This window comes from Anas acuta, chromosome 19 (genome assembly GCF_963932015.1).
Source record: "Anas acuta chromosome 19, bAnaAcu1.1, whole genome shotgun sequence".
NCBI classification, from domain to species: Eukaryota; Metazoa; Chordata; class Aves; order Anseriformes; family Anatidae; genus Anas; species Anas acuta.
The window spans coordinates 2,681,816-2,706,626 of NC_088997.1; the positions used below are offsets into that span (position 1 = coordinate 2,681,816).

Genomic DNA, 24,811 nt, shown 5'->3' on the forward strand with positions numbered 1-24,811 from the left:
TTTTAGCATCTGAAAAGCTGCTTTAATACTAGACATTTTAATTAAGCTTTGCAGGTTTTATTAACCAAAAAGTCATGCTGGGTTTTGTTTTGCCAGTATCCAAGACAGCAAAATATTTTTCAGGTAAAAGGAGGGATCATTGCTCTTAATATTATTTGCTCAAGCAGAGCTGCAAAGCATGTCATTTTTCTTGACAAGTGGAACGGCAGTAAATTTTTTAAAAGTGTTTGCAGTAGCCCTATGGGAATGAAAGGCCAGAATCTGGAGTCGTGTCATTGCTGTGCTGTTCATCACAGAGGCTTTTTTTTCTCATGTAAACTTGTGGGTTTGGGAACATTTTCTGATCACTCATTAAACTCTGAATCTGAATACAATTTACATTCTCAGCACCAGACATCTCAGAGCATTACCTCCCTTCTTGCCCATCACCAGTGCTTCCTAGTTCCCTGCCCTCTTTTTCTTCCCTTGCTTTTCCCAGTCTCTCACTGTAATTTCCCCACCTTTGTGAAGCACTTCATTTTGGTCCCTATATTTTGTCATCCCATTGACTCACTTTCCTGTAGTTTGTACTGTCAGCACTTTCTGAGGAGCAGATAGGCTTTCCCAAAGGGGCTCTAGCACTAATGAGGGAGGAAGCATCTTATGTTTTAAAGATCAGGGGGTTGTAAGAAAGTAAAAGAGCTAGATTTAATAAGTCTTTATAGATCTGTGCCTCAGTTTCCCTTTCAAAATTTTAATAGTAATGCTGAATTCTTTCTCAAGTCTGGTGAATGGGTTAATTCATTGCTCATTTAACAAAGAGCTTATAGATTTGAAAGGGGAAGAACTGTATGATCCATCTCATGCTTGTCTATAAAAGGCAGTGTATTAGAATATGTTAGAAGACAGCTTTGTGCTTTGCGATAGCTTTATAAGCTTGCCTTGTGTTTGTGGAATGAGTTGTAGTTTGTTTCCAGTTTGTAAGAATGGGGGGGACACAGACGGACTGTAATAGAAAGGAGAGAAATAAAAGATAGAATCACTGCCCAAAATGAAAAACTGTTTAAAAAGTTGTCTTCTCTGACAGCAGCATTTGTTTTAACTATCTCAAGGGGTATGATCATTATATTTGTATCATACTTCATTCTCTAATTCATTATAGACCTAGTGAAATGCCAGGATGTGACCTGCATTAGTTGGGTCTTACGAAAACAGAAACATCCAATGCACCTTGCAGGAAAAGAAACAAACCTTTTTTTTTTTTTTTTTTCATCCAAAAAATAGTGAGTTTTAAAACATGGAACTTCATCCATTCTTCATCCCATTCCCCATTTTCATACCTCATTCCACTCCCAGTAAGGAGAAAGTTATGTGAAGTGGCTGATGTTGCAGCACGCTGAGATGCTTTCATTTTCCTGCTTCTCATTGCTTATATTACATGTATCATACGTCACTATACCCATTGGTTTTATTTTGACTAAGAAGAGCTTCATTGAGCCCAGGTTCTACTACTGAGGCAAACAAAAATGAGGAGTGCAAAGTCATGGTACATACATTTCAGTAGGCAACAGTAACTAAAAAAGTCAAGGAAATATTAAAAGTAAAGCTAAAGAATTCAGTAAAATAGGTCAGCTTGCCTGCATGCTGAAGCCAGACACTCTTTTTCAAGCGCATTCCAGAGACATGTTTTGTGCCACTTCAAGGTTTTATAAAAAATTTTGGTAATAAAGCACCTACTGTAATGATTTGCAATTGATATGAAATATGGCCATTTGCACTGAATTTTGTTCAAATGTCAGTGTTCATGAAAGGATTCTCATTTCAGATGGCAACATGATAGCAATGAGGGTTGGAGTGTGTGGGTATTGCACAGTATATTCAAAGCTTAAATAGTTGCAAGCTTTTATGAAACAACACAGAATATTTCAGTTTTGAATTTGATAAAACTCAATCAGGAAACAAAAAGATGCTGTTGAAATTTTGAATTATAAATCATCTTCATTAAAAAATTTTCCTTTAGAATTCCCCACTAGCTATGAGAACCTCAGTGAGTTTTTTGCTTTGGCATTGCTCTGTTCCTGTCACCGAGCATAGCCATCTGGTGCTGTCTTTTCAAGGTTGGGTTATCCTGTAATTTGTACTCTCTCTCCTCCCCCCCAGCCCCTCCATTAACATACCATCCGTACTACATGAAGGAAGTACTGGAAAAAAAAAAAAAGCTTAAATAAATATCATAGGAAAAAATGGTCATTTTAAAAGAAATTGGATCTCGTGATCATAAAGAAAAAGCTATATTCTGTCTTTCAAACTCACAACTTATTAAGACACACCTTAGACTTTTGAAGTGTAATTACTTTTTCTTCGTAACACAAGATTTTGAATCTATGTAAAAATGACAGCAACAAAACAAAAACCAAACAAACAAAAACACAAGAAGCCACCCTCCATGGAAGTCTGTGTATTCACCTAAGTCAATTTGTATTTCAACGAGAGGAATTTGTTGATTTGAAAATGTAATTGGGTCAACACAGTATGGTGAGCTAAATAGAAAGTCTGCTGTTACCTTCTAACCTGTTCTGATGAGCTCATGGAAACATCATTTGCCTGCTTTTTGTGGACAGAGAAACTGAGGCAGGCAGAAAAAAAATGACTTGCCAAATGTCCAGGATCATAATTCAGAAACTCCAAGCTCCCAGTCAGATTTGACCACTCTCCAGTGACTCTTCAAATGTACACAAGATAGGTTCTAGGTTTTAAATTGCATTGGCTATGGATTATGCAAAAATCTTCACTTTCCATTAAATATTTAAATGGTGTAATAGTGCTGTGGCAATCTTATGGTGAGCTATTAGAATGGCCTTCAGCTCAGTTAGGGACTGAATATTGACTCTATAGGACATCCTACAGTTCATAACAGCACATGCAATTCATACAGTGCATGCAATTTAATTGGGTTTTATCACTACTCAAATATGATACATTGCATCCAGAAAGGCAGACGGTTCCACTAAATGAGCTCTCTCCCCTAAAGTGCCAAACATTCATTTAAATACAAACATTTGAAAGGCAGGCCGTTATACAGAGTTTTAAAGATCTTCAAATCTTTTTTTGACAGATATTACTAATTAAAAAATGGGGAGGAAGGAGAATAGTTTTTTTCCACACTATTCTAATTTTTAGTGAATTTTTACATCTTTGGATGTAGAAGAATATATGTCTTAGTTCTCTACCTTCACGTATTTTTTTTCTAAGAGGATTCTGCATTCGTTGAAGTTGCACTCATGCCAAATTCAGTTTCTAGAATTATTTTTTTGTGTATGTTGGAGTACTGTTAATTGTGTAGGCTTATGGCTTTATATATCTCTCAATGATAGACCTTCTCTGTTTAGTTGATTGCCTGAAAATACTTTACTTGTTTCAACTAGCCAGAATTTATCCCTGAGTCAGAGCATGAAAAGAAAAATGACACATTGGCATTTACAAAATCAATTATTCAGTAATTTTGTGGATAATGTTACATCCCAAATGAGAATCAAAGAAGCCGTGAGCATGTGAGTAGCTCTAAATTTACCTCCTGCTCCTGCTTTTCAGATTTTATGCAAATGTCAGTATGGCTATGGCCTGTGATGTAAACAAGGGAAAATTCCATTCAAAACGCACTAAAATTAATGGGGTGTGATACCACTCTAAGAACTATACACTGTGCAAAATACATGAACAACAACCAAAAAAATAGTGTAGATAAATTAGTGAGTGGCCAAAAACATTAAGGTCTATATCAGGTGATTTCTAACATCAAATACATTTGAAGTAAGTGAGGGTTCTCTTTCCTGCATTCCATGCAAGCTTACAAATGGGGGAACAAGATTTCTGTGGCGTACAGTTGCTGAAGATTTTTAATTTAATAGGATCTATACTAGGAAAAGGGCTGGGGAACTTCCCTAAGAGAAAGAGTGCCTTGTATCTGTAGTCTTTTTTGCTTAGGCCACACTTCATTTCAATAAATTTGTAAAAAATGTCCCACGTAGACCTTCAGTGGTTCATGGAAAACACCCACAAGGTTGTTTGTCTTGATGCTAATTTACTTTCTTTGTCTATTAATTATGACTTGGATGTCTGTTGAAGGCTCTTGACTGCATTTGCCTCAGATTTGTCTGCAGGTTTCAGGAAGGAGAACTAAACTGTGTCTAACTTGAATTACAACATCAAAACCTGTTTGCACCTGATGCATTACGTTTGTCACAGCAGTCGTGCATGGAGAGCCTCCCCTGTGAGCTCGTGCTTCTGTGGGTGGTTGCGTTGTCAGTGGGACCGTTCACGTGGGCACTTGTTCCCTTTGTGAGTGTCAGCATGCTGGTTACATGAGAGGTCTACATCTCTTCCAGGGCATCATGAACGGTTATAAAAATTCTTTTGTTTACCTTCTGCATAAATCTTAATAGCATGATGTACAGTGTACTTGTTGGTAATTGAGTTTTCATCTAATTTCTGTGCATTTTTCCCCTTTACGTGAAGACCTTACCTGTTTGGAGCAGGATGTTTTTCCATAAAAGCTCCATGGTGAGTTCCCAGTTCAATCCCAGCATGCCTAAAATTCATTTGCTGTACTCACTAAAAATAACTCTGTGTTTAGACTTTTTAATTTGGGATATATATATATTTATTTTTTTCCAATTTGTTTACTGCATGGCTGATTCATAGGTGGAAGCACTGCATAATTTCACTTTTAAACTGTGGATGTGTATTCACCATCAAGCATTGTCAAACAAATGCATTCACCTTTACTTTTCTTTTTGTCTCGTCTTTATTTTTTCTTTCTTTAACCATTGAGGGAGCATTTAATTTTTAAGTAGCACAGAAACTGAAAAAATAAAATATTTTCCCAGCAGGCAAAAGTGATTGCAGTATCTTTCCAAAGCAGGTCTGTTTTTTCTATATAGCTTCCCTTGTTATAGTAGCACTAAGTTGCTTGCAGACAGCAAACGTCGATGATGACCTCCCGATAATAAGCCAGATTAGCAATGAGTGGACAGTAAAGTATTGCAGTAAGAGAGATGAAGCAAGTGAAGTGGATGCTACAAAAATAAAATACAAAAAATGCTTATCACACCCGAGGAAAAAAACGAACCACAGTTCCTTTTAAATAATTGATATTTGAAATAATAAACGGTGTTGGTTGAAATATGTAAAATGGCAGCATTTTACAGAAACACAGACAAAACAAAACCAACTCTTGAGTTGCATACAGTGCTACATAACCTCCAGTCACCTTTTCAGAATGAGGTGGTTGAAGTTTTAAGTAGCAAGTATGGAAGAAGTTTGTAGGTTCTAAGGCTTTCTTAGAAAATTTAGAAACTTTTAGGCAGGAGGAGTTTTTCTTGTTTGTTCTTCATTTTAGCAAAGGGTTACCAGCTCTGTCTGTCAGTCTTTGCTAGAATATTTGTTTGTGGCTCTTGATTCTACTAATGGTAGTTTCTTCTTCTTGTATCATCCCCTTATGTCTAAAAATACTGTTTTCAGCAGAAAGAACTTCGTAAGAGCTTCATTAGGATGCAGAGTTCTTAGAGAATGGCAGAGGACAGCTAATGAAGGATATGTAAGCTATACCAAACACCAGACAAGCAAAGGTACTAAACATGACACTTTTAAAGGAAAGTTGCCATTTCCTTACTCCTGGAGAATCACTTCTACATGAATATTATGTGGGAAGGAGCCTATGTAATAGCACAGCATGGTATCTGGTTAGTGCAGCAGTCTTCCTAAGAACCATCCCTAAACGTAGTTTATGATGCATCTGAGTTTATTTGTCTGATGGGGATCTAAGAACTGAAAAGGCTCTGGAAGAAGAGTTTTCAATGTAGATTGTCTTAGCAAATGGATGTCCTGGTTGCTGCCTTCATAAAGCAGGCTCCCAGAGTTTCAGCAAAGCCAGGCAGAGATGCATGTCAACCAGAAATGATTTTAGATTGAAGCAAGATTAAAAGGCCTAGATTAAAGAGGGGAATATATGAAGTAGACTCAAAAATCGTTGCCTGTCTTTCACAAGACTGTTTTGTGGTTTGTTTAATGCCGGTGCTAGCTCACAAATATGGTCTTTACTAGCCTACAGAGAAATTAGGATAAAAAACACACTTTGGGTGGGGGAAGAAATCATGTTGTTTCCATTAAAGTCTTAATGAGTCCTAAATTATGTAAACAAAATGAATGGAGATTTGACAGCTTACTGCCTGGTGAATAAAGGAGCCTACCATTTCTTTCTTGCTTTCTCTTGTTTTATTCATGCTTTGACAACTAGAAACATGTCTTTCTTTTCTTGTTTTAGGCACAATGATAAATTAATTAAAATGTATTTTAAGACAGATAGGGTTTTTACAGTAATTTTTTAATTGCAAATTTCATGCAATATTTTTCTCTGATACTTTCGTGGTAGTTTATATAGTCAAGATAAAACTTCCACCTTCCCAAACTGGATGTTTCCATTTCAGTGTGTTTAGCTGTGGATTAATTGTGTAGTGACTTACAGATATGTGCCTTTGTTTTTAGGAATCTGACGTTTTTGAAGCCTATTCGTTGGTAATATAAAACCAAATAGAGGCTGCAGAGAACAAGAATCATCCTATTTTATAGATATTTGAATTTGTAAATAATTTTCTTCATATCATGTATGTTCCAATTTATTTATTTTTTTAAACTCATGTCATTTATTTGAGTGTATGAAATTAAAGACAAATTTAAAAGCCAGCAGTATTTTGAGGGACATAGAGCTCTTCGAGGAACATTCCATAGCTGTATTGTGTAGCCTTTGATTTTTCAGTAGTTGTCTATGGTTTGCAAAATGTTTTAATATTGGTCAAGATCTGCTCAGGTGATAGAGCAAAAAACATCATTCTGCCCCACCCCACCCCAAGTGAGATAAGCAGAAAAGTTTCTTTTTTGCAGATAGACACTGGAACAGTTTGCCCTTTCTACATTATTTTTGTTTTAAGGATATATATTTTTACTACCTGCTTTGATTTCTGCACTGATACAATTGACATAAAATACTGTGTTGTCTTGGGGAATTAATTCTTGGTGTAGCTACACAGTTGGGTAGACCAAAACAGGAAAAAGTCTACTGACATTTTATCCTCCATATACCTTTTGGTGCCGTTGTTTCTCAAGGTGTAATATTGAAATTAAGAGAGTGAATGTTTTGGTCATGTTAGCTTCACCTGTTTTATTTGGTAGTGTTGATTCCCAACAACCTGCACTTCTTCCTGCATCATAACCGCGTTCAGTAAAAAATACGGCATAATATTCGGGAAGTTAGCAATTGTGAAGATTCCTTTAAATTAACCCTTTTTAAAAGTGAGGCAAAATGTGCCTTAATTTCAGTTCTTGGAATAGTTTATGAAGTGCTGACAGGCTGAGAGCAAGTAAAGAGCAGGAGTTCATAGCAGAAACAAGTCATTCACCACCTAGCTTCAACAGTATTGTTTGGTTATCATTTATAAGGCTGAGAGGGTGTTTGCATCTACATAATAATGAGGATTTATAGTTTCCATGTTGTTAAAATATCATAATGACATGAAAATAGATTTTTCTAATGGCATTACTATTACTGAATGTAACTTGGCTTTTGAGATCCCCTGAAAGAAAGAAATTGGAGTTGGAATGTATTGATGAAAACGCAGGGATTAAAGTTAGACGGTGGTAAAATGAAAGATTCTTTACTTGCAATAGTTTTCAGCGTAGAGTTGTTGACATCTCTGCACTCTTTTCAGAAATATGTAGAAACCAGTATGATGCACTAGTAGGTCTTGGTTTTTGTTTTTAGCAGGACTAAGTTTAACCACATGAGTAATCGTGTTTTACAAGGTCTGCTCTTTCTGTCTACAAAACATCGTTCTTGAATGGAAAATGTTTTGGCACCGAAACCAACATTTAAATGCGTGCCTTGAAAGATGTGCATTTTAAAGACATGGTGTAAATAGAATGTAGTTTAGACCATTTCCTCCGTTGTTGTTTATATCCGTATTTGGTTGAGCTTAGGTCTTTGGAGCTAAGAGTGTGCAGAACCCAGGAAAGATTTTGTAATTTATTGTTACGAGTCCCAGATTCACTTCTGATTAAAGGCTTGAAGAAATGGTTGAAGCCCATTTTGTCTCAGTTGAAGCTTTCACCAGTTTGTAGGTGAGAATAGAATTTGCTCCCATTTTTTTTTGCATTTTAAATTATTTTAATAACCTCAGATTGTGTTGTGTAAATATTCAGAATATTAAGAATATTAGAATAGTATAGAAATATTATTTTTAAGAGTTTCTAGGAGGAAGTGAATACAACTGAATCTCACCTATACTCACAGTTTGCTTTGCATTAACTGAGGAGTAACGCTGTCCTGGACGGCCTTGTTCTACATTAAATAACAATCGTTTACTGAATGAAGTATAGATCAGTAACAAGATTGTCATTAGTGCATTCATTTACATTGTCATTTCTGCAGGAGTTGTCAGTGTATGAATACTTGGGAGGTGAGAACTAAAAATAGTTATTGATACGCAACTTATTACAAAACTGGTTAAAAATACCATTTCAGTGACAGATGACTATTTCAAAATGAGAGGAGTCTATTTTCAATTTTAATGAGCCATAAATAATAATATGTTAATATAAATTAAATATTCTAATATAGATTGTGAAGTGACACTTCACATTTAATACATATATAATACATTTATAGTCAGGAACTTTTTGGAACACAGATTTTTGACCCAGTAATCTGTAATTGTAGTTGTAACAGTTGGATATTAAGTGCTTTGTGGTGGTTCAATATCAGAGTTACTGACTATAAATTGCAATTGCTCTTTGGGGACGTTCTTGCTTCTCATGTAAGTGCAAGATCTTCAGGACAGGTCTAAGTCTATGAAAGTTCATCTGAATATTTCCATTGATTCTGGGTAGTGTAATGGAATTCTTTTTGAAAGGTCTTGTGTTTGTGTTGTTGTGGTGGTGTTTGTTTTCTGTTTCATTTTGTTTTTAACAAATGTGACCATAGGCTTGCCATATGTGTGATTTATGGCAGGTAGCTTAGCTCCTCTGTGCTTCAGTGGGTCCATCTGTAAAAGTGGCAGAGCAATACTTTACAAAGTGTTGGGAAGCTCAACTACTATTTTTTAAAATCCCTTTCAGAAACCTGGCTGAAAATACAGTGCAAGTGCAAACAATTAGTTTTTTTCTCCCATTTTCATGTGACCTCATTTCCAGTAGGTATAGACAAAGTATTTGCTGCTTCAAGTAGAAGGCAATTTTAAATGTTTCAAGTTGCATGACAGCAATCAAGGAGGCTATGTGTTTTTAACCATATGCCATATTTTACACGTGTCACTTACTACAGCTAGTTGCTGGAGTTGTTGGAAGGAAATTAAGTATTTGAGATCAGGGAGAGTTTTGCCATGTATTTCAGTGAGATCTGGCTTGAGCTTTAGGGGACCAAGACAAGACTTCAGCCAGGTGCAGTCTCTGCAGCCAGGTGCAGAAGTTCTAGAGAAGCCCAGTTTATAGAATAATCCTGGTTTAGAATGCTTTTCTTACGTTATTTTTCATTATATTGATTTTGGATATTAAGTCTTTTCCTGCTTTAGTATCCCTGTTGGTTCATTCTGTTGAACCCCTTCACCCATATACAAGTAATTTCTAATCAACAACAAAAAAAGAGTAGTATGAATTAAATATCATTATACTTCTGCATAGTGTTTTAATTGCTTTTTGCCACTTTAAAGTATTTTTCTGCTGCTAAAGTTCATAATACTGCAATACTGTGTTTGCACGTCCATATATACACACACTCTTAGGACTGAAGAGCATTATTTAAAAATGAATAAGAATGTGACAGTATAATAGAGGCTGATACAATGTGGAACAAGAAATTAATAGAAGAAAAAAGGAAAGGAGGGAGAGGTAGCAAGAGAAGGGAGCAGTGAAGTAGAATAAAAGAAAGGGAGATAACTTACAAAAATGGGGAAAAAATGGAACATAGAGAAGAAGGAATCCTGCGTGAACTTCTCAAACAGTTTTTCCATTAAGGAGAGGATGAAATCCAGGTGTAATGAACTGAGGAAATGGGCAGTGCTCTGAGAAGTTCTGAATTTATACAAACCAGAATGTTACATGGCCTCAGATTCATTTAAGGAGCTGAAGAAGAAAATAAAAACACGACATGATGCAATGACATAATTATAAACCACTATACCTGCTACATGCATATTGTGAAGTTTCAGATGAGCATCTTTCTTAATCTCTTTTTATATGATATAATTACTGATTTGTTTTAACACGTAGCACATAAGTGTGTGTATTGTTTCCCTTTCCTTGTATCCTCCGCATGTTGTTCCCTCTTTCCCTTTTGCCCACATCACATCTATTTTAATGGTTTCAGTGGCATCAGTTACTGTGCCAGCTTATAATTGATCAGCAGTCAATTTTACCATTATTTCTAAGTATCTTTTTAAAATGCAAGAAAATACCAATCACCTAAATGACTGACCCAGCATCTGTATTTTCATTCCCAAAGGACTTGTAATTATAAATGTTTATATTCACTTAAGAAGTTGTTTCTATTGAATGCAAATATTCAATATTGGGTCTTTCAAACAGTCCAACCAACTCTTCATTATGAGCCAGTGCTGTTCTTCAAGTTAATGAGTTCAGTGACGAAGGGGAATTTGGAACCTATTATCCAGAAACACTAAGCATCTGTAAATCCTGCTAAATCTTATGGGAGCTGCAGATATTTAGCACTTCTGAATTTATGTCTTTTGACTGTTAAGCAAAGGACGTCTTAATTTTTGAGAATTAATTTTCATAATTTTATTTTTTCTTTAAGCAAAACCAAACCAGCTCCACAAATTTCACCCAGTAAGTCTATGGGAGGAGAGTTTTGTGTTGCTGCAGTCTTTGGATCATCAAGGTCATGGTTTGCAAACAATCCAGGGCTGAAAAGAGAAAAAGGTAGGTATACTGCAAATCTAGGCTTTGCATTTAAATTTGAATTCTCTGTTTGTTTGTTTTTTTTTTTCATTTTGTGGTAACTTGTGAGCATATCGGGTGATTTTGTTTCTGAAATTCTATATCAATGGAGATTTTTGTGGACTTGCAGTTGTGATAATTCAGGTAAATAGGACTATTTACAGGAAATTTAAATTAGCTAAATGAATCACTGTGATTTATAATGTTATATATAGATGGAAAACAAACTTTGATAGTTCAATCCAAAGACACTGTGTGAAGCTTCCCATAAAAAGCTGGGAGGTAAAGGTGAGATACCTTTGCTAAAGCAGATGTTTGTCAATGTGTAGTTAATTGAATACATGTTGGTGAGAAAGCATTCCCCTACTCTTACATGTGGTATTTATAGTTTTCTGAAGCAAGGGAAGAATTAACTGTGTTTTGTATGATTTTCTCTTTGTCTCTCCAGGTCTTTCACTCTTTTTAATTCATATATTTTACCACAAGTTTATTAAGCTAAGTGACTTACAAGAATAAAGAGCCTACTATTTCTGTTAAAAAATAATCTGATTCTGCTGTTGTATTGCAATAAGATTTTCTTTCTTCTTTCAAACAGATCAATCGAAACAGTTTGTAGTGGAGTCACTGTATATTATCAGCTGCTATGGCAGCCTGGTGGAGCACGTATTGGAGCCACGTCCACTCAGCACCGCTCCGAAGATCAGTGATGACACGCCCTTGGAAATGATGACGTGCCCAAGAGCCAGCTGGACTTTGGTTAGGTACTTCATTTCTTTTCCTTTTTTCTCCTTTTTGTCCAGAAAATGATCATGAATTCTTTCTTTGGAAGGGATGAATGAACTACATCATGATTTTCCCCCTTATTTTATCCTACCGTTCTTCATTGAAAGAGAAATCTCTCAAATTTGAGCCTGACATAGGATGTGGTTCTGTCAGTGCTTCTGTGTCTGACTGGGAGCTTGCCATTGAAATACTTCTGTAGACATAGAGCTCCGTGAACATGGAATAGAGATCGTTATGAACTGGTGATTTTAAATGATCGGACTGTATTTTTTTAATAAAAGGACTGGAAACAATTATTCTAGTTGTGTATTGTATATTTAACTGTATATTTTAATTATTTTAGTAGTGTTAAAACACAGAATTCTGCCATGAGACAAGTGTGAGGTTTCCAAGATGAAGCATTGCAGAGTTAGGCAAGTTATCCTGTAAGTAGCTGAAGGTAGCATTTCTTGAGATAGTTGAAGAAATTATTCCTGACATGTGGAGGAAAGTAAACAAAAATTGATGAGAAACTGTTGTCAGTGCTTTTGATGTTTTAAAATATTTTTATATCGATTTTTCTTGGCTCCTATATTCCTTAGTGCTGCTTATTGCTGGACTAGATTGATCAATACTTGATTTACCAAGCTATTTAGGAATGGCCCACCCTAATTAAAATTACAACACAGACTTCTAGACCATTATTGTTGAAATGAGTAGGTTGTAATGGAATTGAAAATTCTAATTGGATCAATAGTCCATAACTTTACACAGCTTTATTTTCACAGTTTGTAAATGCTCAATGACTTTACAGTATCGAAGCAATGCTAGTTAACAGAACAAAAAAGTTCCCCAGGTTCCGTTGTGTGTTTATATTAAATAATGTTAGCATGACATACGGCGGTCCTAAACGTATTTACCAGCTTAATCTAAACCGCCTTCGTCATTTTTTGTGTGCAGTGTATGCTGCCGTCAACAAACAACTATTGTCTTTTCTTCACAATCTGCACGATTTGGTCATGCTGCTCAACTGCCTGTGGTGTATTGCAGTGTTTGAACAAGCTAATTTAAATAATTACAAACATTTTCTGAGCTTGTATAGATAATTATATGTGATGACAGAAACACTGATTTACATTCTCTGTATTAGCTTAAATATTAATAGTCTTGTGTTTTACCTCAGAACTCCTCAGTGGAATGAACTCCAACCACCATTTAATGCAAACCATCCACTGCTCCTGGCTGCAGATGCAGTACAGTACTACCAGTATCTTCTTGCTGGCTGTAAGTAGCTGACAACTTTTTGTCTTCTGTGCAAGTTTTAAGCTGAGTGTGACTTTCTGAAACAGTTTTTCAGCCTGCATTCCTCAAACAAAATGGCAGCAGTTGTCCAAGACAATTTCTAAAAAGTCATTGTGAATGAACTAGCAGGGGGCAGCACTTTTGTGTGAGATATCATTGAAATGTGATGAAGATTTAGAGACAACTTACCATGAAGAATGAAATCAGTTTATTTCAGAAATGTAGCAGTGTAGCAGGCAATAATATAATTACAGGAAGGTAAAATGTTTCTGCGGTTTTCCATTATAAAATTCCACAGGGATAAAAGTAGCTCTTTTTACAGGTTAAAATAATGCCTTAAAAGCTGAGGTTCAGTGAAGAATTTTTCAAATGAAAACATGTAGTTAAGTATTCATGACAAAAGTCCAGAAAAGAATAGTAACTGTTTCTTTCTTTAGATAATTTTATAATTAGAGAATTTTGCTAGCCAGGTTTATGATAAAGTTTATTAATTTTAAAGGTTGTTATCTTATAAAATTCAATAATTTTTGCTGCTTCTTTGCGAACAAGCCAAAAAGGTCACCATTTTGTGAACTAGATGCTCATTTACCATGTATGTATGGAATGTACAGTAAGTATTTTCATGCATAAACTTTATATTGTGTGCTAGAAATAATGCTCTGATTTTCTCTTTCTTTTTTTTCTTTTTTAAGAATATGCCAAAATGCACATGTTGTATTAAAATACAATAAGCTATAGGAAAAAGGACACCGTAGGGCACCTCCTGACTGCTAACTTATGTTGAGTAAATGCATGTTGTGTTAGAAATTGGGAAGCAGTAGGCACACCTACAAGTAGGTATGTAGTAGTGTAGATCTGAGTGCATCTGTGCAGCAGAAACATTTATTTGTTTCAGTACGTATTCACCTCAGAAAAGAGCTTCTTGTAACAAACTATATTAGTAATGGATAGCAGATGTAGTTTCTTTCTGATACAAATCAAAGTTAGGAGGCTACCACATAGGCAAAAAGTGAGTACTTGGCAAGTCTTTCAGGTGTGACTATTAGATGCCTTAAAGTCTTCAGGTTTTCCTCCTCTCACTTCTCTTGCTTTTAGCCATTTCCTCTTGTGATTTCTATATTCAGTGACAACTAAGTGCATCTGCATTTTCCCAGTCCCCTGGAAATACTGATTCTGGCTACTTCCAGACAGAGTCTTAGGCAACTACTTCCTCGGGAATAGAAGAATATTAAGTCAATAGCAAGTGCCTCTTTTTTTAATTAGGGTGTAGTCAAGTTGAAGTGATAGAAGAGTCAAAGTTTCACAAGGGAACAACTCCTGGCATATGCAGAGGTATTCATGGGGATATTGGGCCCTCTGTGCAGGTGTCAGTGCAGCTAACACCAGCTCATTATGTGACACAGGCATTTAAGATGTAGAGGAACCTGGGCCAAAAGGCAGTGTGAACGTGACTTGTAAAAGTGACGTTGGCACCAGATCAGATGTGTTACTTCTACCTGTCCATCTGTTGCATGCTCTCAGAGCTCATAATGTTGTGGAAAACTACAAGGCCAGGTTCTTCCTTTTTCCAGGCTGCTTAGAAAAGGGAAGAAAACTCAAACTTTAGAAAATAATCTGAAGAAGTAATTAATAGCACCCAAAACCAAGTGAGCTGTGCATTTCTATCAGATTTTTCTTCTAGATTTCTGTATTATTTTGCTTTCACATGCATAGGCATGTAAGTTATGCTTCGAGATGAAAGGTCATTGCAAGGATGCTTGCTGGTTGTACAATATTTTGTAATGTAAATTTAAAATAGATCACTGTTTCTAATGAGTATGTCTAAAATCAGATGTGCAAGCCTATGCTTAAATTTTTGCATAAATATTTTGAAGCATTGAGTCCTATCAGGTCAACAAATACATTTGTAGTTTTTATCAAAGCCTTTGATCAAGGACTGTCAAAGTCCTATTGACAACAGAGCATAGGTCTAATTTCATAATGTAGCTTAAGGTAACTGCTGCCACGCTGTCTGCTTATGTTGCCAATGATTCATTTTGGTATTTATATATTTATCCATTGCTTATGCACCTGTTGCTGGTGATGGCATTAAATGATAATGGCATTTTATGATAATGAGATAAAAAAAGGCATACTTAGGTTCACTCACAGAAACTGCAGTGTTTCAAGAAGTCACGTTTAGCTCGGCATATTTGTGAGGAAAAACATCATCTGTTTTCTGCCACCAAGGAGGTGGAGTTAAGACCCCATTCTAGCAGTTTTCTGTAATGTATATCCTGCCATCCTGTTAGTAGTTAAAATATCTATGTAAGACAGAGAGGTTGGACAAAAGGATACTGTCTGTTGCTGTGTGCATTTATTGTTCTTTAGGGCTGTCGGGCCTCTTGCTTTGCTGAATTATCTAACAACCAGACTATCAAACGTAGTGTCTTCAGGGAAAACAGCAATACTGAGTCATCTTGAAACGCTCTCCACAGCGAGCTTTAATTCACAGATGCTTGCTATGTTTGTGAGTCCTTGCAGCTTGTCTGTTTAGGCCACATTCCTTTCCCCCCCTCCCCAAATTCTGTGCTCTAGCTGATGTCTGTCTCTTCCAGACTGTCTTTCAGCTATGTCTCCTGCAGACTGTCAAGCGTATAAATACAGAAAGTATTGCATGTCGCATGCAGTTATTGCAGCATGAGTCCAAAAGCACAGAATGCTGTCTGGAGAATTTTGGACACTTAGTACAAGTAGTTTGTATACTTTGGGGTTTCTGTTGAAATTTAAGTAATGTATAGATACCGTCTGAACAAAAGCCTTTCTGTGAGCATTAATGGTCGTATACACAGACAGGCTTACCCCACCTCCTGAAATTAGGGATGGATGAGACTCACTCTGTATATCATTAACAGGTCAAGTACCATGCAATTCAAATATTTTGGTACTGGAATCTTTTTAATGGAAGAGGAATGAGGGATTCCAACAAAGTAATGATTTTGTATTATTTGAATTACAGTGAACAATTTTAATTTGGGTTTTAATTCGTTTAGAAGGATTTTTTTAAGATGAGTGTGGAATGTGGAAAAACACAGAATAATAAACAGTAGAGACAAAAAAAATAGAGAACATAGTAAAAATAGCATTAACAGAAATTTGTGTATATGTGATCTTCTTTGAAGTTTTATTTGTCTTCTGGATTTGTTATATCTGAAGATAGTGAACTTTCTGAAAAAGTGGAGTCAAAACAGGATTCACACAAAGAGTCCAAAGCACCTGTTAGCTTTCCTCCCACTAAATACACGCTAAAACGAAGTTATCTGGCTCTGCTTACCTGTAGTAATGTAATGAGTTGACATTAGCTGCAGCCTGTGGTTTGATGTGCTATCACTTCCGTCAGTAAGTTTAATTGCCAGCAAATGGCTAAATAGGAGGTTTAGGGTGAATGTTACATCTGTCTGCCACGTTAGTGGTAAGAGGAATTCTGGCGCCGTTTCAGGGTCACTATTTGTATCTGTCTATCAGAGGTAGAATACAGCGGTTTCTCTCAGTTTCTGTATAGCATTTCTGCCAATTGTTTGGCTCCATTAAGTGTGCAGGGGAAATAAAAGCCTGAATGACCAAGTCACAAGGGGGTATAGATAGACCCTTTCTTTGTCCACACTCAGAACATTGCATTAGGTCTCATTATCCATTTATAATAAGTGACCTTTGCCCCCTGGGTCATTGAAAAATACTCAGTGTGCTTTTTAGCACAGAGTACCTCTGTCAGCAGACGGACAGAACAATGAAACGTCTGGCAGTCTGCTTGGAGGGCTATACTTTGCAGGTTTTCATAAATATGCAGGCTGATGCCAAAACACAGGACCAAAATCTGTTTTAGTCTCTGAAAAGTATGAAGTTGGCCACTAAATTCTTGTAATAAAAGAAGAAGGTTTCAAAAATACTGCACTTAGGTATTTAGTTAGGCATGGTTTGGTTTGGCTTTTAATATTTTTAAAGGTTTCTAAAATTTCATTCACAGCTAGTAAGGAAGTAACAAGGAACCATTGTTTGAAGAAGTATTTCGTATAACAAGTGTCCAAGACCTTTATCCCAGGGGTATTCGTAAGTGGATTAGCACAGCTGTTTGATTGCTTTGAGGTCATCTGTGACATCTGCTGCAAAAACCTGGATCAGACTATGCAGTTTGTGTCTACCTGAGCGCTGTATTGCAGCCATGGCTGGTGCAAGAGGTGAGAAAGGAGATCTGAACTCTTCTCTAAGTTCATAGCTGGAAAGTGAACTTACATTTTAAATTCTACAACCTGCTGGCCTGCTTCTGTTTCAGGCTTTTTGCAGTTGGTCAGAGTGAAAATAAGTCTTGAGAATCTCCTTGGCTTCTTGTTGAGCAGATTTCAGATTTGCTTTTATTTTTGTAAGAGTTCATCGTGGAAGCCTCAGATATATTACAACCTTCAGGTCTTCAGTGTGGGGTGTTAGTTGCTAGATGTTTCTCTCCTACCCTTGTCAGGTTTAACACCTAGTATTTTATCTTATTTGTGTCTCTAGCATTCACTTTTTATTTGCCAATGTTCTGTGCAACTCATAAATCTAATGGAAGGAAACGTAGTCCCATTTGTTACATTTTTTTCTTAAAATATAAATACCTTCGCCTAGTACAGTTAGACTGACATTCATAACGTGATAGCACGAGGAAAGCACTGCATGCAAACATTGGAGGTATCTGTAGTACAGATCCCTGAAACATGGATGACTCACGTGTTAATGAAAAAAAAACACCTCAAAATCAGAGCAAAAACTCTCTCCAAAAAAGTATTTAATAAAATGAATTATTATTTCTATCCTCTGACTCTGGAAAGGGCACCTTCACATTCCTGGCAAGAGTTTTGACTCATCAGGACCAATTTTGTGGAGACAACCTGCAGTTGTCAGAAGCAGGCCAGTGACAAGAATTAATATATTAACTGGTATGCAGTACTCTTTGACAAATTGCTTACTAAATACATCAAAATTGATTGGACATTCTGTGTTTAAATTGACAAATGACTGCATTAGGGGAAGGAGGGAAATCCATTAATTACAGCTGCCCTCAACCATAGGAAATGTAATCGTATAAATATAGATTTTGTTAAAACAAAAGTCTCTACTTTACTATAGTGTTGCTGGTAAGTGTACTTGCACCTCTTTGCTATTAAACCTCCAATAGGAGGTTTTGAAGACAGATCTTTGCAATTGGCTTTTAAATAATCAAAGACCATTTCTGTTGTGTTAAAAGGAATGATGCAGTGTTTTCTTTATCCCACTCTGACCACTTCTGGAAATTGTGCTCCTCTCTCAGAAAAATAGACATGTAGCTGAGGCTTCTGCTGTCTCATTAATTGCTTATTGTAAATGCCATGTAATTCATATTTCACAATTTTAGGATTTGAAGCAGTGCTCAGTATTCTCCTTCTTTGTGTTCCTGTTCTGGTCTCCAAGTAATACTTCCATGGCTGTTACTTATTTCTGAGTAAGAATTTGCACTTGAGTTAGGCCTGAAGATATAATCAGTTTTATAGACTTCGTTAAGGGATTCCTGGAAAGATTAAGGTCTACATTTATGGCTGCCTTTGACTTTTGGGTGTTACAACAGATTTTCATTTCTAGACCAACTGTTATGCATATCTTGCATTTTACTGAAAATGGCTTTCATTAGAAGTCAAACTTAATAACTCCTCATTGTCTTCAAAGGGAGGGGTTTAACCTTTCTTCATTGTTTGTTTGGGGTAGATGATAACACAATTTATACAGATAATCTGAACGCTGACATCCTGTTTGCACTTCCTGCTCCCTTGTATGAAAGCTATGCACCCTGAGCAAGACTTTTGTTTCTAAGCAACATTGTGGTTCTTTATTGCCTATTTTATATTCCTTCCATACATTCCATTGATGGAAATAAAAATTCCATGCATCTAACTAGTGAGTATTGTGCAGTGGAAAGTGGGACTCAGAATAAGAGTAGAAAGTGTATTAAATAACTGTGAATATGTGCTGTGAAGACAGATACTATGAAAAACAAGCTATGATGCACGTAATCATAGCCACGCTGCTGCCATTTGAGTTAGGCCGGGCAGGTACAGTGAGGAATCTGGTCATTCTGGTCTGCTGGCCTTTTTCTGTGTGCAGCAGAGCGCAGGATGGCAGCCAGGTAATACCAGGCTAACGAACTGGGACTGGTGATTAGTCACAGTATTCCACTGCGTCTCAGCCTTCTACCCCTGTCTTTTTCTTGCACTCTTTTCTATATATGTATTTAATAGTGTGGTCATTCTCTCACTGATGTGAAAGAATATCTATTATGGTACGTGCCAAACACACAAATACATATATCTGTAATGTGTGTGTGGATAGTACGGTCTGCGAGGCAAGAGCTGCATCTCGCTGTGTATATGTTCAATGTCTGTCACAACAGAGCTCGATTCCAAATAATAAAACTGATCACAACCAGAGCCAGCTCTGTAACCACAATTATGCTATCATGTAGTTACGAGGTGTTCAAAGCCTTCTTGCTCTGTTCCTGAGAGCAAGCTCTCTGCGTGGCTGTGGTCAGACGCGAGTTGGGCTGGAGGAGGTGAAGCAGGCGGTGCTCGCAGCAACCCATCGGCGTCTCTGCTGGCGGTACTGGTTCTTCAGAGCACAGTTCCACATAATCTGCTGATGAAGGCTATCTAAACAAAGCTCTCCGACCTTATGTTGAAGTGGGTGAAGCCCACTTGAGTTTACACAAGCTGCAGTGCTCTGAACCCTATAGCAGGGCCGGAACAAGCACTGGTGGGTGCGTTAACATTTCGAACTGCCATAATTTTTATGCACTGTTCATACGAATGTTGTCTAAACAATGCACCTGTACAGCACAGATGGGGGCCTGTCCACAAAATTGTGTTAATGGAGTGTTCTGGGCTTAAACGAGCAGCTGCAAGACCCAGCATAGCACACGCAGTTCATGGAGGGCTGGAGTGACAGAGGGGAGGGTTGCAGAACTAAGGGCAGTCTGCAGGGAGGCGGGAGGGAGGCTCTTTTGTCAGTGCTGAGCAAATGTACAAACAGCCTTTCGGTAGATTGGGTGATTCTGCCAGGTTTTGTGACCCCTACTCTCAGCAAGAGTATTGCAGCTAACCGTGTTAGCTGTTAGAGCAATAGACTTAAAGATGGGAAACAGCGATGTGTTGTTGGGGTATTTTGTGTACGGCCAGCACACAGCTGAGATTTCACATACTTAACTTGAGTACATATGTTTAACTTTATTATCCAGATGGGAAATTATATATATATTTTTTATATTTTCTGGATTGTCAGATTGCCGTTACATTTCTTCCTACTTGAAATTGTCTCTAGCTAGTGTATCCTTTTCATGAAATTGTAATTTGTTATTGCCATATAGTAAACGAATTTCCTGGATCTGTGCATCAGTAGCTTCTATGGAGTTTTCAGATGTCCTTAAAAGTCCAGATCTTTGTGGAATGATTTTATAATTCCTTGAAATTTCAGAGGACTTTTTTTCTATATCCAAAAAAAACACTAATTTCAGAATTTTAGAGAACTAATTATAAATTGCAACATTGAAACAGGTTTGCTGTAGTGTTCTCACAAATCTTTCTATTCAGCATTTCAAGTTAAAATAGGTCTGGGTCCCAACCCTCCTTTTCTTCCCTTTGCATTTCATTGACTTCACAAAAATACCTAAAAATATATTTTATATCGTCTGATTTGTTAAATTTTGTTTTGTATTTTCACGGTATCAACCACAGATTACTGAACAAGCATACTGTTTTTTTTTTTGCTTTTTTTTTTTTTTTTTTCTCTGAGTATTTGGGTTTTCCTGGCAGTAGTCACAAACAGTGAAAATATAATTTTCAGGTTTGCTTCTTACATTTGAGGGCATAACAGATCGCAAGCTAATCTGGATCACCTTCCTGCTTCAAAAAAGATGTTTCTAATGAAATTGTAGTTCATGGTCTTTTTTTAAGGGGAAGCTAAGTTTCCCGAAAACTGTAACCTGTACTTCCTGCTCCCTACAGGAAACAGGATTAAGTGGTAAAGGGAAGCAAATTTAATTTCTGACTGAGCATTGGACTGATTGGGGTAAACAGAAACAGGTCAGGTATCATTCCATGAAAGAGCTGCATCACTGCATGTGAGCAATGTACTAAATCCTGATATGTTCTTCAGCCATAATTGCTGTTTGTGAAATAATATAGACAAGGTGGATAAAAATTAACTCTGTAGGGTGTTTTGGAGGCTGCCAACCTGTGTCAATTTTTTGATATATATACATGGGCATGTGTATGGCTTCGTCAGATTACTGAGGACTTGCCCATCTTAATCCGTATTTTATATACTAAATGCTGGAAACAGCACTGCATATAGGAATTAAAATACTTTCAGATGTGTACAAACAACAATAATGAACAAGGGCACATGCTGAAACAGTTCTTTACTATTCTTACATGGTCATCTGGAACTTCTTAGAGAGGGGTCCATCAACACGAAGGGGTCAGTTTTCAAAGCAGTGTACAGGGATTTAGCCGCGCGACTCCTATTGACGTTAATGGGAGTCAAACGGGTAAATCCCCACGCACCGCTTTGAAAATTTACTACTAAGCCTCTTGACTTCTCACTCCATACTTTGATTGTAACAGTAATCCATGGTTAACATAATTTTCCCGACAATAATGTCAAACATACTTTTGAAGTCAGTGAATTATAGAAATAGTTACCTCTTCCATAATTCCTTAAAGATGGCCATCAGATGGATTTCACCACAGGTTTGTGCAGTTGAAATTATTCTTTAACTCAGGACAGAATATATATGTTATCCTTTGGTACAGAACTGATAGTCTGCTCACAGTCTGAACATATAAAGTGTTGAACAGCCTTAAGGTGCTCGGTACTGGGAGGAATATCAGGTTCTAGCTCTGCCCAGATTAAATGCTCATTGTACTTCATGGCTTTCCTGTGGGAATTTAAGACAAGGAAGGGAGTTGAGCATGATGGAGATTCACCTCTCTTGTGGTGCAACCAAGAATAACGGTGATGTCTGAATACCTGATAAGTAACTTTTTGGGGAAAAAAAAATCCAGGCTGTTGGCTGTCAAACAAGTGTAAAGTAAGGAGCAAGTAAAGCAGTCATCAAAGCTGGAGAAAACCTAAGGAGAATTCATATCCTGCTTGTAGTCCTGACTGTTCCTTTAAGATTAAAGTGCTGATACAGGGAATGGATGGTCTATAAAGCACCTAATAAACTGTGGTCAGTATACAAATAACGAATGAATAAATCTATAAGTCAATTGGTGTTACGAAGTAACTTCTAGGCTGGCTAAGTTCCTGATTTGTAGATTTTTTTTAGTGTAATTTTATGATGTTTATGCATATAAGAATATCAGAAACAGTTACAACATTAGAAAAAATTGACAAGGGAGAAATTTTGGGTGAAAGAGTATATTTTAATTCGCATGGAATCCTCCTGCAGAAGTTTACATGGTAAAAAATGCATTAAAAACAGAACTTTGTTCACTAACATATAGCCACAAGTAAAAATACATAAACCATATCACCAAACTACAAACAGTTTATTTTAAATGTGGCTGTAAAAATTGTGTCTAAAAGCAAAATCTGGTTTTCGCTTTACTGTCAAACTTGAGCAGAGGTAGAGCCAGCAGTCGTAGAGCTACGTGCTGGAAGGGCAGGCGCAGGAACATGCGTGCAGTGAAACTCTGTTAGTTGTTGGACTCAAATTGCATGGAAAGCCTTTGCTGAAGCAAGTCACCCAACTGCAGGATAACAAAACCGACCTCTGTGGAAGTGAGATCCTATCTGTAAGAGGGAAACGAGGTGGACCTGTTGGTTTTGAGGTGGCGGCATGTAGACCTAGACCAGAACTGTCACATTCTACTTGTCACGCGTAACGTGATGTAACCAATGCGCCAGTAGTTCCAGAGTAGCATGAAGTAAATCATTCAGATTGTGGAGTTTAATTTTAAAAGAAGTAATCCTGAAGCTTGTTGACAAGCATTTGATTACCTCAGGTCTCTAAGCCACTTGTGATCATTTTAGATGTAACTTAGGAATCACAGAAAAAGCATCAAAATCAGATGTTTGTGTGATTTATATGAAACCAGGGGGTATGCAATGTATAGTTTGTATACCTGTTTCCCTTGCACGTAGATGAAGGACAGGCTTTGGCCTTGATTAATTAGTTAAGAGCACATTGTTTCTGTTTCTACTAGATTACAGAATCTTATTTCAAATGATAAATTCCTGTGTTTTCAGTTAAAATAAAGGAGAGTTTTCTGGGTGTCTCCATGCATGTGTGTATGGCAGGCAGCACAGAACAAATAGTCTTTATAGTCTGCAAATGCCTTTGTTTGCTCTTAATTTGGACAAACATACATCCTTTAGAAAAGAGCACATTGGGAATTTCGTATATAACTCTCAATTAAATCGAATTGTGTAAAGCTTATTTATATAAATGAGAAAATTAAAACCTTTTGGTTCAAAAAGTACACAAAACTAAGTAAAACTAATGATTTATTGTTCACAAATTAAAACCATAAGTGTGCACACAACAATTGAGCTGTAGTATTTCTTTGTTCCAACACTTCTGTGCTGCTGAAAGATGACAATTTATAATTTTTGAATGAATAATGATTTGTCTTAGGTCTAGGTATTTATTGTATAATTATCCTGTCTGTGAACAAAAGCACTCTTTGTTAATTCCAATATTCGCCAAACATGTGTATTAGTGTAGGTCTTGCTTACGCACCAAGGATGCCTATGCAAATTATTCCTGAGCTTAATAAAAATTGTTTGCTTTCTTATTTATCACTAAATGTCATGGCAAAGTTTCAAAACATTTTTTTTTTTTCATACTTAATCATTTAACTGTGTGAATTCGGTCCTAGAGTTTCAGAGGAATACCAGTTCAGATGTACTTCAGCCTTTGTTTTGTTTTGTGGAACTTTTGTCTCTGCGGTCGTTTCTGTGCAATTTTCCTAGCACTAACAGTTATCGCCCAAGTGACTAAATTTGTAATGTTTTTTAGACCCTTGCCTTTAATGATCTTTGGTATAGTAGTAACATTAATCGTGTTGCTGCACAGAAAGATGCATGTGGATTAATTTTATTTATTTATTTATTTATTTATTTCCTTATTTATTTATTTTAACTTTACCTTAGAGCACTGGTAAGCACTTGCACCTTTTATTTTGAGGGATGAAAATGAAAGGACCATGTTCAGGTCAAGAAAGAAAATGATTAACAATAGTTTTCACTCAGATTCTGATTTTCCTTAGTTAAAGGGGGAAAGGTTCAGTAGAAATAGTCAGAATAGAGGGATAGATAGGAATATATTCCAGACTTGGTGTTGATATAGATCACTTTTCACTGGAAGAACAGAGTCTGAAGTCCCCAGTAGCACTTTTGCGCAGCTCAAAGGTGGTTTTGCCTCTTACCAGGTATTTATGACAAAGCCCTGATTTCTGCAGTGTGTAGCACTCCAGTTTTTAAGAAGTGACTTTGAATGCATGCAAGCTTGCTTACAGTTTTTGCATTTATGAATGATATTTGGAAACTCGTTTTATGCTGCATAGGTAAAAATTGTATGTTTTAATTCTCACCTTATATTTTTAAGAACTGTTCATTTTTTGTTGCAGGGTTTTTTTTGTTTGTTTGTTTTTTTGCTCTGCAGGTATTTGTACAAATTACTGTGTTCGCTTAATTTTAAAGTAAACAGAGTTGCATTCTG

The 24,811-nt window shown here is 36.6% G+C and overlaps 1 protein-coding gene across 12 annotated transcripts in view; it reads left to right on the plus strand.

The window, feature by feature from the left end:
- BCAS3 (BCAS3 microtubule associated cell migration factor) overlaps positions 1 to 24,811 on the plus strand; it is a 354,393-nt gene that overhangs the window by 131,947 nt on the left and 197,635 nt on the right. For 9 of the 12 annotated variants that reach the window (XM_068656220.1, XM_068656216.1, XM_068656222.1 and 6 more), the window contains exons 17-20: positions 4,495 to 4,539; positions 10,841 to 10,965; positions 11,579 to 11,744; positions 12,929 to 13,029. In XM_068656220.1, the coding sequence (XP_068512321.1) occupies positions 4,495 to 4,539; positions 10,841 to 10,965; positions 11,579 to 11,744; positions 12,929 to 13,029 (437 nt within the window). The remainder of the gene's footprint in view (positions 1 to 4,494; positions 4,540 to 10,840; positions 10,966 to 11,578; positions 11,745 to 12,928; positions 13,030 to 24,811) is intronic. The other 3 variants (XM_068656217.1, XM_068656219.1, XM_068656228.1) reach the window with 1 other exon arrangement.